General features: G+C 40.0%; 1 protein-coding gene across 1 annotated transcript in view; it reads left to right on the top strand.

Moving 5' to 3' along the window:
• Window positions 1-12,402, top strand: part of NDUFA10 (NADH:ubiquinone oxidoreductase subunit A10) — a 38,621-nt gene that overhangs the window by 3,846 nt on the left and 22,373 nt on the right. Inside the window, exons 4-8 of the mRNA XM_038182223.2 lie at window positions 77-163; window positions 899-1,020; window positions 2,861-2,940; window positions 6,878-6,932; window positions 12,316-12,401. Coding sequence (XP_038038151.1) covers window positions 77-163; window positions 899-1,020; window positions 2,861-2,940; window positions 6,878-6,932; window positions 12,316-12,401 — 430 coding nt within the window. The remainder of the gene's footprint in view (window positions 1-76; window positions 164-898; window positions 1,021-2,860; window positions 2,941-6,877; window positions 6,933-12,315; window position 12,402) is intronic.

Consider the following 12,402-nt stretch of genomic DNA (forward strand, 5'->3'; position numbering starts at 1 on the left):
CTGTCTTTAATTTTGAATGTTGCTTCCAAGAGTCTTTCTTGAGCCTTGCATGACTGAAATCTACTTTGAATTGCAGGACAAGGTGTGGTGTTGGAGCGTTCTCCCTACAGTGACTTTGTGTTTTTGGATGCCATGTTTAAACAAGGCTATATCCACAAACGATGTAAGTTACTTGCATGCAAAAATGAAGTTATTTTGCCATAATCTCATCAAGAAGTGTTGTAGTTAGTATTAAAAAAAGTAAAAATAATAACCTGCTGGGAAGATTGACCTCTTTAAGTACTTGTTCATGAGGTACTTGGCATTTAGGTGTTCCTTGCATTGAAGACCAACCTCTAAGCATGCTACTTGCCAGTCTTTCTTCAAGGCTTCAGTTCTGCATATGTGTTAAGGAACATACATTCTTTATATTGCTTACTTGTGTGACTCATAGTGACATGAGTGTTGCGGTCCCTCCTTGGCGTTCTGAGAGGCTGTCTCTAAACAACAGAGAAAACTATGTTTCTCTAAACTGAAGTCAGAAATAAATTATTCTTTTGATGTAACAGGTATGTTAGAGATTCTTAGATCTCAGTCCTTGTAGCTCCTTAGTTTACTTTGTTTCCTGAAGATTTTTATTTTTCCTAATCCTGAAGACTTGCTGAATCGTATTTGAGGAAAAGCCTACTGTTAAGCTTGATATATCAGCCAATAAGAGGAGGCTACAAGTCAGGATATGATTTATTTGTAAATAAAGTGTGTTTACCAAACAAAAAAAAACAAACAAATGCAATGAAGAAACAGTTACAGATTCTTTATTTACTTGATGTTAAAATTTTATGCTGTTACTTTGTTTATCGTTTGGGTTAAGTTTCACTGCCACTAAGTTTCATTGTATTTGACTTTGCTTTTCCTACAGGCCTTGCTCACTACAAGGAGATCAAAGAGATTGGCATCAGTGAATTCCTACCACCTCACTTGGTCATTTATTTAGATGTACCTGTTCCAGAAGTGCAGAAGAGGCTTCAGGAGAAAGGAGAGGTAATTTTCACCTTTGCCACTATCATTGCCTGCTAGTGTCTGTTGCAGTCATGCCCTTTTGTTCGAGTCCCATGGGATCTGCTGCAGAATTCCACTTCTCAGAAGCTTTTAGTCCTCTTAGGTGTAAGAACTAAGTGTTTGTGATAACTGTGTGGGTATTCTGATATGCCTGCTCTAAAAAAAAATAAATAGAAAACCCAAATTTTTCCTTGATTTCACTTGTGTAAATTCACTTCTGTAAAAATTGATCAGCTCTTAAAAATCTTAATATATTACTCTCTTAATAGGACTTGTCTCATTATATCAGCATACTGGATTTCTGAACAAAGACTATTTCAGTAGTTCAGTAAAGCTGGAGAGTGTTTCCGTATAAAGACTAAGCTAGGTTTTTGGTTTGGAGTTTTGTCTTGACCCTCTTGTGATATTTGCACGTGTTTGTTCTCAGATGCATTATGAAGATTAAATGATGTTTACCTTATCCCTTATTGAAAGGCTGTGGGAAATTGTATTCAAGTGAATTATTTAACTGTGGATAGCCTGCTATATTAAGACAGCTTTGATTTATTAGAAGAAGTATTCTCAGATCCCTTAAACGCTTGGTGATGCCTGCTTCTTGAAGCAGGTGTGTGCATGTTGGTGTACTGGGGTAAGTCAGTAGCATTTTGTTTCCTGAGCAGCTCCCTGCTCAATTAAGAGGGAAGCTGGTCACTGCCAAAGGGAAGCGCCTTCAGAGCTCTAAGTTGAAGGCTGCCGTGCTGCTTTGTTATCTGTGTGGCCCAAATTGCCTTGTCTACTGTTCAAGTGACTCCCCTTCTGCCCTCTGGCAGTTTAGGCACTGACGGAATGCTCTTCTACCCTTTAATGAACAAGATGCTCTTGTATGGGAAAACTATAGATCTCTTTGTTTTAGTAGCTTCAGTTACAAAACGAGAAACTTCTTAATGTATTGTGGGAACCTCTGAGTTCTTTGCCCCATGAGCAAAAATGTCAGTGACATTTTTGAGATCTTTTGGCAGGAATTGCTGATGTAGCAGAACTTCCTTGGGGCAGTGGTACTGCTGAGCATTGTAGTGCCTATTTGGGGGTGATAGTTTGGGGAATTCTGGGTTCTTGGTGCATAGAGTGCTTGTGGTTGATATCAAACACAGTTATTGCAGGTGCTAGAAAAAGAAAAGCCCTCTAGTGGGTGCAGCTAGCAGGTATGAAATCCCTGAAATCCCAGAGAAAGATAGGGGAGTAGATGGTTGCCCATGCACTTATCTGAAACCAGAAGAAGAGGATCCATGTTATCTGAGTCTGCTTTTCCAGCAGGAGGACCAATCTTCTCCTTTTTTCTGTGTGATTGTATAAAACTTCCTCGTTAACAAGGTTTAATCATTCCTTGGGAAGTTAATCTTTTTGAGGCTGTTGATGCAAACTTGGGGAAAATGAGAATTCCCATAAAATGAAATAAGCTGTAAGAAAGTTTTTAATTTTGTTTTTCCACCCTTCTTTTGAGCCTTCCTTTCCCTGTCTTTCTAGGTTCACTAGCGTATCAGAAGAATCTTACTCACAACTAATAATTAAAACCACGGAGATAGCAGTACAGGGTAAAGCAGTGATTGATGCAGACTGCCACTTATTCTTTGGGAAACTCTAGGTGTTTCTGAACACTCAAGATTTCATAATTCTTGAAATGCTCATTAATGCCTGTGTGGTTCACTGGATATTTCTCTGTTAACACAAGAGCAGAGCCCATGATAGATGGTGTAACAGCAACTTCTCCTTAGACTGCTGTATGGGTGTGTGTGGGAGAAACCAAACTTCACAATGCTGTTCTTCTGTTTTGTCTTTTTTTTAGCCTTATGAGAGAAAGGTGTCTCCTCAGTATCTGCAGAACATTGAGGACGCTTACAAGAAAACCTTCCTACCAGAAATCAGGTTAGCAAACAAAATGGTTCTGTCCTTTGAATCTTCAAGTAAAACGTGTGCAAATCTTAAAATTTCTACTAAGAGAAGCAAATAAAACCATGCCATGTGAGAAATCCTCCTTCTTATATATAATACAATGTAATGTTGTAATGATTGCATCTGTGGCATATCTGTGTACTTGTGTACAGCTCGGTACCTCTTGCATCTGAGAAGCTTGATGCTAGTGTTACAAGGTTGGAATATTACAAATGAAGTCTTTTTAGGTATGAGCTTTATGGAAGTTTTTTTTGACTCGTAAGAGATTCAGAGTGGGAGAAGTGTATGCAATAGTAAATTCATTTTTTTTTAATTTAGCTAATGAGCCCTGATCTGCAGTACTGTTTTTCATCCTTCCGTCTTGGGGAGTTACAGCTTCAGTGTTGTGGAATCATACAGGGAAGTTTTCAGGGTGGAGTCATACAGGGAAGTTAGTTCATCAGTTATCAGTTATTATCAGTTGTGGAATCATACAGGGAAGTTATTTCTTTGCAGCACAGCCAGGGATCTGGTCTGGTTGCTTTGCAAAACCCAGTTCTGTCTCTGTCTCCCTCTTCTGACAATGCTCTGCATGGGATTGGCTTTGGCCCCTTTGTTGCCCTTGTTAGCTCAAAGCAGTGCATGGAGTGCTTTCTTGGGGTGCTGATGCCCAAAGTGCTGAAGTTACAGCTGTACATGTTTGTGTTTGTATGACTTGAGGAGGACATGTTGCAATGCAAGCTTTTCGCAGGCTTCTTAGGAGGGGAGAAGTCACAGGTGTTGAGACTCTCCACAGAACTCCTCTCAGTTGTCACAGCTGAGGCTAGTTTCTTCATAGTGCTACAGAGGAAGAGGAAAAAGTCTTCAGGTAAGGGCTTCTTCCATTTTTCTGGTTCTGTTTCTCTACCTTTTGAGGCACACTCTTTACAGCCAGCAGAGGATTCGATGGACTTGTTAGCATTGTTAGATACAGGTTGCACTGCTGCCTGCTTCTAGAGACTGAAGACGCTAGTCTCTGGCCTGCGGGCTTTTTCTAGTTGGGAAGCAAGCAAACTTGAGACTATAATAGTTTGCCAGCTGTCCCAATTCTTACAGAAGAACTCAATCAAAAATCAAATTGTCTTAAAAATATAAAAGCATATGAACATAAACAATCTGGGTCCCTCGTAAACAAATTCCTTTCTGGAAGGAAAGCTGTTAAAGGTCAGAGGCAGGCCTACTTTTACATCAACACAATCTCTACTCGTGCAGGATTTGGCTTGTGCATGAAGTTGACTGCTAAGTTTCATTTATTTAAGTCAGAATAGATCTTTGGGAATACTGTAGCTTGCTTGCTTCCTTCTTGCTTTCTTGCTTCAGCTCCCAAGGTAGATCGGTGTAATTATGCTGTCAGCAATTGAACTGAGTGACTTAACATCGAGCCTGTTATTCATACAGGGCAGAAGTTGTTGGTGCAGTGTACGGTCAGCTGCCTCTGAGTGCATCCCCCACAGACTAGTGGCTTGCACACTGCTGTCTGCAGGAAATGGGGGGCTTGTGACAGAGAGGGAGGGTGGGAAACCATGGGGCTGTCATCCCCCTGAGGGCAGAATGGATTTGAATTTACTGGAGAGGAGGAAAATGCTGCTTATCCTTTCGATCAGAAAATATACTGTGTTGTTCAGTGAGGCTAACTCCTAGCCTAGCTGGTCCTGCTGTGATTTCAACTCTTTCCCCTTTGTCTGTACATGGTCAGTACACTTGTTAAGCAAACACCCTCTGCTTGGCATCCTCATCAGCGCGCGGGCTCACAATGGCTTGTCAGATCAATCTGCCTGCTCAGGTCTGAAGGAGGACGTCTCCGTCCCCTTGATGTGGAGGAGTTCTAAATGTGCGAAACTTCAGCTTTGCACTTCTCTGGACCTCGCTGAGGGCTTGCAGATTGGATAAATCCGCAGAGACTTAAGCTATCTTTAACTGTTTGCTGGCTCATGGAGAGGTGCGTTGAACTATAGTCAAGCCGGGCTGTTGGACTCTAAGCACACTAAGTATTTAACTTCTGTTTCTCAAGAATGACCAATGTTTGGTCCAAACAGGCTAAGAGGAATTATTTCCATTACAGACTGTTGGACAAACTCCTGGCCTACATCCATTCCGTGTTCAAGCTCACCTTCGCTTGTCTTCTGGTTTTCTTGAAAATGTCATGAAATCTACAAGAAAAATTACCTAGTTTGTTACTTTGCAAAATTCCAGTTCTTGTTCTGTTTATCTGGAACATTTTTGTGCTGACCTTAGTGATCTCTCTTACACTGAATATTTGGTTATCACAGAATGTGTGCTTCCTTTCTGGTCTGACATGTTTGTTAATGTCTTCGTCTCCCTTTTATTTATTTATTTTGGAAGTGATTTGTGAGCCCGATGCTGTGTGGCAGGTACTGTTTTGTGACTGTAAACAGACTGCTTTTTGTATTTTGTTTGACTTTCTTTTCTGGCCCAAAGTGTCTGATTACTAATGTTATCTTTCGTATCCAATCGTGCTTCCACTGAGCAGCTGTTTTCTCTTAATGAAAGCCCTAATAATCTGCAGAGTATCAAGCAATTTGATCTGCCCTGTTAATGCAATTGCCAGTGTAAGGCTCGGGTGAAGCCTGGCCTCCTCCTCTGATTAGTGACAGCTGAAATTGAAGATGCACGTATGCATCTTATCCAGTCTCATCAGCTCCCTTTGAAAACAGAACGTTTTTCTTCTTTCTGTGACTGAAGGATTGTGTGAGGCCTTCTGCTTTTTTTCCCCTCCCCTTAAGTTGAGGAAAAAACTCTCTAAGTAGTTCCCCTGTTGAGAGCACCAGTTAAATGGCTGACCCCGTAAGAGCTTAGGGGTTCACAGGAATAAAAGGTGCTTTATAAAGGAAGCTTTTTTTTTCTTTTTTTTTTAAGCAGAGCTGTTCTGATTGAGCAGTGATAATGCAGACTAGAAACTAGCTCAGACTGTTGCAGTTTTAAGTTATTTTGTTAATGTGTTTACTTCCAGCAGCAATTTAGACTTCCATTCTAGTCTTAATGTTGTTTAAGTTTAAGGTGGTTGTGGTAAGTAAAAATGTCCATAAAGTCTTTTCCATGCTCTTTAGCTTTGCTGTGTATAATTTGATATACCATACCTATTTGGCTTCCGTTTTATTTTCTCTTCAAGGAGAAATTAATTAAGGAACAGTCATCCAGGATGGCTGAGGCAGGCTTGGGAATGACTGCCACGAAGGGTTGTGTGTGTTCAGTAGTGAAACATGTTCCTAAAGGAGCTCCTGTTGTGGCCCAGCGCTGCAAGTGACTTTTCTATGAAGCTTGCTTTATAAATAGGAAAGTGATCTTGTTACTAGGATGTTGTCAGCCATTTTCTATGTTTTTTTCTTTTTCTGATAGCAGATACTGCTACCTGTGTTGCATTGGTTCAGTTAGCTCAGTATTAATAAATAATGATAAATTAATGTATTGCTTTCCTAAAGCTTAATATGTACGTTAATACTTGTGGTTGTAAAATGAAACATCTACTGAAGCTTTGGGTTAAACTAAGATTTTGTACAGACAGGGCAATTGTAATTGAGGGAACTATCCACATTAGTAAAATGGAAATAAACTCTTAGGTGAGACACTTTCTTTTTTTTTTCTTTTTTTTTTTTTTTAATGAACTAAAACTGTGCAGTTTTTCATGGGTCACTTGCACTTTAAAAGCAATTTTGTTTGCTTTTAAACCAGGAAAAAACAGGAAAGAAACAACTTACAGATATAGTAGGAATTTTATTGCGAGGACTCTATGTATTTGGGGAAAGGGGGAAAGTGGAACTAGTGGATCTGCTTTTATTATTTTTTGCCTTTGAACTTCATTTTGTTGTAGAGGTGAGAGGCTGGTAAGAGCAGTTGTGTCCTGTGAATTCAATTTTTTTCTTCTTTTCTGCAGTGAGACCAGTGAAGTTCTGCAGTACACAGCAAGTGATGCAGAGGATGTGGAGAAGGTAAGAGTTTGCTGCATGTTGGTTGCTGTTTTGTTTTTGTTTTTAAACTTCTAAGACTGAAACGTGAAGAGAACACTTATCTAGATAACCAGCTTAGTTAACTACTTACTGCAAGCAGTGTTTGCTGCTATGGCAGGATCTGGGCTGGGACTACACTGTAATATTTTGATGAAAGATTGCAGTTTTGTCAGGAAGCTGACACACATCCCCCAGGATACCCGGGGTATCCTTTTGCCAGGATACCTGGCTGTCTGAGCAAGCAAGATTGATGTAACTTACTGCTGGTGTTTCCACACTTGGTTTGTTTTTCCAAGCAAATCTTGTGAGGGCAGTAGAAACTGCATTTTCAGAGTCTGTGCTGGGCTGTGCAGTATTTGGCTGTCAGTCATCCCTATTTGAAGTGACTGGAAGCACGGGCAGGGATCTGCATCAGTTTAGGAACTAAAGGCATTAACCAAGAGGTAGGTCATCTTCAGCATTCAACTGAAGCTCTTCCTACAATTGTAAGGGCTTCTATTGGCTTTTGACAGCATGCAGCTTCCTATGATCCAGGTTGTGGTGCACAGGTTCCTATGCAATAAAGTAGCTGTTGTTTTTCTAAAAGCTGATAATTATTTGATTATCATGACTTGATAACTAGAGCTGTTAACAGCTTTGAACCCCTGAGTTATTCATCTGTATTGACTAGCATGTGGTATCTAAACTGCAATTTCTTCTCTAAAGGGTTTTGCTAGATGTGTTAACCCTGGACCAAGCCAGATAAATTGCTGTCTCATTGCTAGAAATAAGCCATCTCTGACTGACTTTCGTGCTTGCCCTGCGTTGGAGCATAGTTATTGTTGCTGACTTGCATTTTTGTTCCTTGAGCCAGATGGCAAAGCTTAATCCTAGGAGCTAGAAACTGTTAAATCTCTTGGATCTTTGAGTTTAGTTTGTGTTGTTGGAGATGATGAGTTAGATTAGTTGAAGCCTGCTCTAAACATGTCTCCTTAAGGCTGTTTTTGTTCAGAAGTGCAAAGTAGACTTTAGTTGGCCCAGTCCGTTACAATAGCCTGTGCCTAATATCCTCATATTCCTATGCAAAAAGTTTGTGTAAAGCAGGACATATTGGTGAGAACTCTCCTATTCTTAAAATTTGAAGCCCCTTTAGTCACATTACCATATGTTTCTTTCACTGCCTTTTAGTTCCCTTTATCATAGAATGATTTTGCCCTGTTGCGACTGGGTTTCCAAACTCATACGATCGATAGTAAAGGTTACCACTGTTAACCAGGAGACTTTTGGAGCAGTTTAAGTTTATACTCAAGGGTTGGTGGCTTCAGGTAAGAAAGAGTTCACTGTGAAAACACACTTCAGATAGGCAACTTCAGCATCCCAGGAAACATGTTCTCTTACATGTTTCTAGGTTTGTTTGTTTGTTTTTTAGGGCCAGAATTAGAGAAACAAGAGCATGAAATTGAAAAACAAACAAAAAAAAAACAACAAAGATAAGAGTTCAGCATCTGGATGAGAACCTTGAACAATTACTGCTAGCTTTTCAGGATATCATAAAAGGAAGGATAACATGATTCAAGAGCCATGGTGTTGGAAGAGGGTAGTCAGATTTGGGAGAAATAAGAGGAAGAATTGGAGTTTGTGTTATTTGTGTGTTTTCTTCTATTTTTTCTCTCTGAGCCTGTCTTCGAGTTGTCAGAACAAAGCCATTTGTTTCCTCCCTAGATTTTGTAGTAAAACCCATTGCTAGAGACTTTATTTTAATCCTGTAAATCAGGGTTTAAAGTCAGTCTAAAGCTCTTACAGCTCTAGTAGAGAGTCTACCAAGCTCAACAGTCTTGTTATCATTATGCATAACCAGGATGCACACTGATGACCCTCTGACCCTCTTCTTAATTGGGTTGGACAAATCTGGACTAGAGGAAGGATTATTGTTTTGAAGTACAAGATGGTATCGTGTTTTCATTGGTAAAATGTTAGCTATAGAAACTAGCGTTCTTTACGCGTGTAAGAAAGAATAAAGTTGTTTTCCCCTTCTCTTTGGACTCAGTTTACCTTTGAAGTGAAGTAATTGATATTTGGAAATATGGGGATGGCAGGAGGGAATTGGTTGTGGTTTTTGGGGTGTTTGTGTGTGTGCAGCTGTTTCCTGTTAATGGATAGTGATGTTTAACTTAGCCAGATTCAATTTACAGCTTCTTTACTCTGCAGTTTGGGAGCTTAATTTTTTGACATCACAGTTTGTCTTTTTAGTTGTTTATAGCAAACATGCAACTCAGAAATGACTTGTACTTCCGAGGTCTCACTTAAAAAGGTTGGTTGGGTCTTCATATTGTAATTAATTTTGGTTTTAATGGCGGCTAAAGTTATTTGTAAGTGCTGAAGTGAGCTTGGTTAGGGTGTTTCAGACTGCTTTTACTCAAAGATAAAACCAAGAGCAAGAAGTTGGCTAGTATTTTTATTAAAGGAAACAAAAATAAATTAATAACTCCAGAAAGTTTTTTGGGGAGGGAGTTGTTTTTTTTCCTTTTGTGCTTTTTTTTTCTTTTGCTTTTAAAAGGGTGGCAGCAGAATGGTAGGAATTTGCAAACTTAACTGAAACTGTTTCAATTTGTTTGTGATTGTGAATAGTGTTTTGTATTATGTTTCTGTTTTTTATTATTATTCACTGTCCCCATCTTGTGTACATTGGAGAGGGTGATGAAGATAGGAGGCTGCTGACACACCAGCTTTGTGCCACATCCTTTGCCAGTGTGGAAGTGAAAGGCTTCAGAACAAGCTTACATTACATTTTTGGTGGTAGATGCTGTGAATGGGTTGAGCTTCTTCCTACAAGCTGTAGTCTGAGCTCTCGGGGTTGTATCCTGCATTGCTCCCTGTGCCCTCTCTCTTGCTTAGAAAAGAAGCCTGCGAGGAAGGAGTTTAGGAAAATTCATCTGACAAAGTGACCCATATGATGGTATGGTGTCTTTGTCCTTATAAATGATATGAGTAAGAACAGCATTGCCTTCTGATTCCCATCTAGTTCTTTCAACAACAGAACTCACCAGATCACCATGAAACAAGCTTAGAAATTGTAAGCTGTTTGTATTGGCTTAGTTGCACAGATTATGGAAAGGGTTCTCATTATTGAAAACTGTTTTTTTCTAAATCCTACCATGCTCTGCACTCTATTAAGAGCTGATCTCTCTTGGACATTATTACATGTTATGCTGCTTGGTCAGGTTTAAATCACAGATTTGCTGCTAATTCCCAAGAGGTGCAGGTGCATTCCTTGTGAATTAAAGAAGCTGCTCTTCTAGCCTGGTTGGAAGGGTCGGGGCTGGTACCATTGTTAACGAGTTGCTGGTAAAGATCTCTTCTATTATGGTAAGGAGAGTGTGCAAAACTAATTTGGGTACTGATTTTTCTTTTCCCCTCCACATAGTCTGAGCACTATTGTTAGCAACTCTATTATTAGTCCTGTCATCAGCCGTAACGGGGAGTTTGCAAAGCTTTGCCATGGAGTAGGAAAGTAATTGCTTTTGTGTATTTAATGGGAAGTATGTTGGAGGTTTGACTTTTAAATGAAGAATAATGGATATTTGAACTAACTTACCATATATCTCTTTCCCTTTCATTTGTAAAAAATGGTAATCTTGTGACATCACAGCAGTTTGGTATGAACAAACATTTTCTTAGGACAGTTTTGAAAACTTTTCTGAGTGTCTGGGGAGCTGTTTTCTCCAGTGTTTGTTTTTTGAGGATTCTCCAATAGGTGAATGTCATCACCTTTTTTGCTTAATGTCAAAAACAGGTTTCCTGTGCTCTTGCCTACAGTATCTCTCCAAATTTGCTTATTTGTAAGAGGTCAAAAATGGTTACCCAGCATCTAAACTTGCTTGAAGTTTTAAACGTCCTTTGCTGCCGTATGTCAACCGTATTTTTAAAGTATTTAATCAGCTAATTTAGTCTTCAGCAAATATAAAGGCCTCAAGGAAAATGATCATTCAGTTAATCATATAGCTAAGCTGCTACTTCTTACCATAAAAATGTAATAGTGGTAACAGAGTGGACCTTTTTGGTGGAGACTCCTTTGTAATAGCATGTTTTTATTACTCTTCAAGTGGTAACGAATGGGATTTAGAGTTTGCTCTAATTGCAGGAAATAGATTACCATGGATTTAACATACAGTGAAGAATAAAAGCATTTTTTAATTTATTATTCTATCACTTTGTTACTGGCATCTGCTTGCTTGTTGTCTGTGGATAAACAATGTGTCATCGGGATTTTGGTCCTGACCTCAATAGCTTTATCCTTTCCTTCTGGAAAAGGCATCTGTGAAGTAGATTTTGGAGTCGCAGTGATCCCTTCCTTCCCAGCTTGCTTTAAGGTGTTATCCCCACCTCGTACACGTTAAATGCATGCTCCTGACATTGCTTTGGGTTTCCTTCATTTCCTTCACTCAGTCGTGTGCGATGACCTCAGGCTTGTGTTAAGCAATCACCTAGTGGACCAGCAAAGATGTGTTTTCTGATGGAGCCAGCTGGTAAATGAAGCTCAAATAGGGGACTGATAAGTCTGGGTGATACTAAAGGATATTAAAGGAGTGACTGGCTGGGGTGGTGTTACCAGTTTGAATGGTTCTTGGTGCCAAGCTGTGAGTTTTGCCTTTGCTTTCTGCTCAGGGCACAAGCACGCACGGGTAGGCTTTCATGTCCGATCAAATCGGGAGCCTTTGGATTTCTGTCATTGCTACAACTTCACGAGTGTGAGAGTATTCTAGCCTGAAATATGCCTTGATTTGTTATGTGAACCACACAGCAGCACCAAGGGACAACTGCCACCACGCTTTGTGGCATTGCTCCTCAGCATTTCTCTGCTAGTAGATGACTGTGCCTTTTTGAAAGAGACTTCCTACGTAATATCAAACATGATATAGCTTTTATTTGCAACTAAAAGGGTTAAATTCAGACTCATTTTCATTCCCTTCTTGTGCTGACTTGGGGTGGGCTCGTGTGTCTTTTTCTCCTTCCTTTCAGCCTCCTCAGCAGGCCGAGGAAAAGTCTTACACCATCTAGGTGTAAGAACTTGGAAACGCAGCACCTCTCAGCCTACTTATCCCTTGCCATCCTCTGCTCACCAAGGAGCTTTAGAGCTGGTCCCCAAATATCTGTCCAGCACTTAATGGCAGGGCTGCCACCTCCAGAAATGGGACTGGAAGATCATTGCTCAAAACATCCGTGGTAATGCAGCTTTAGCAGTGAAACCTTTCTGCTGGGTGACTTCAGAATGTGTCCCGATCATTTCATTGACTGGGGGTGGCTGCTTTCTTTTTTCTTTTTCTAAATGGAGAATGGACACTTTGATCAGGCCACCTGTTAATGTAACTTTGTCCTCTAATTTCAGGTAGTTGAAGACATTGAGTACCTGAAGTTCAACAAGGGGCCATGGCTGGAACAAGATGATGTTTCTTTCCATCACCTGAGACTTTAG

The sequence above is a fragment of the Anas platyrhynchos genome, chromosome 7 (genome assembly GCF_047663525.1).
Source record: "Anas platyrhynchos isolate ZD024472 breed Pekin duck chromosome 7, IASCAAS_PekinDuck_T2T, whole genome shotgun sequence".
Classification (NCBI taxonomy): Eukaryota; Metazoa; Chordata; class Aves; order Anseriformes; family Anatidae; genus Anas; species Anas platyrhynchos.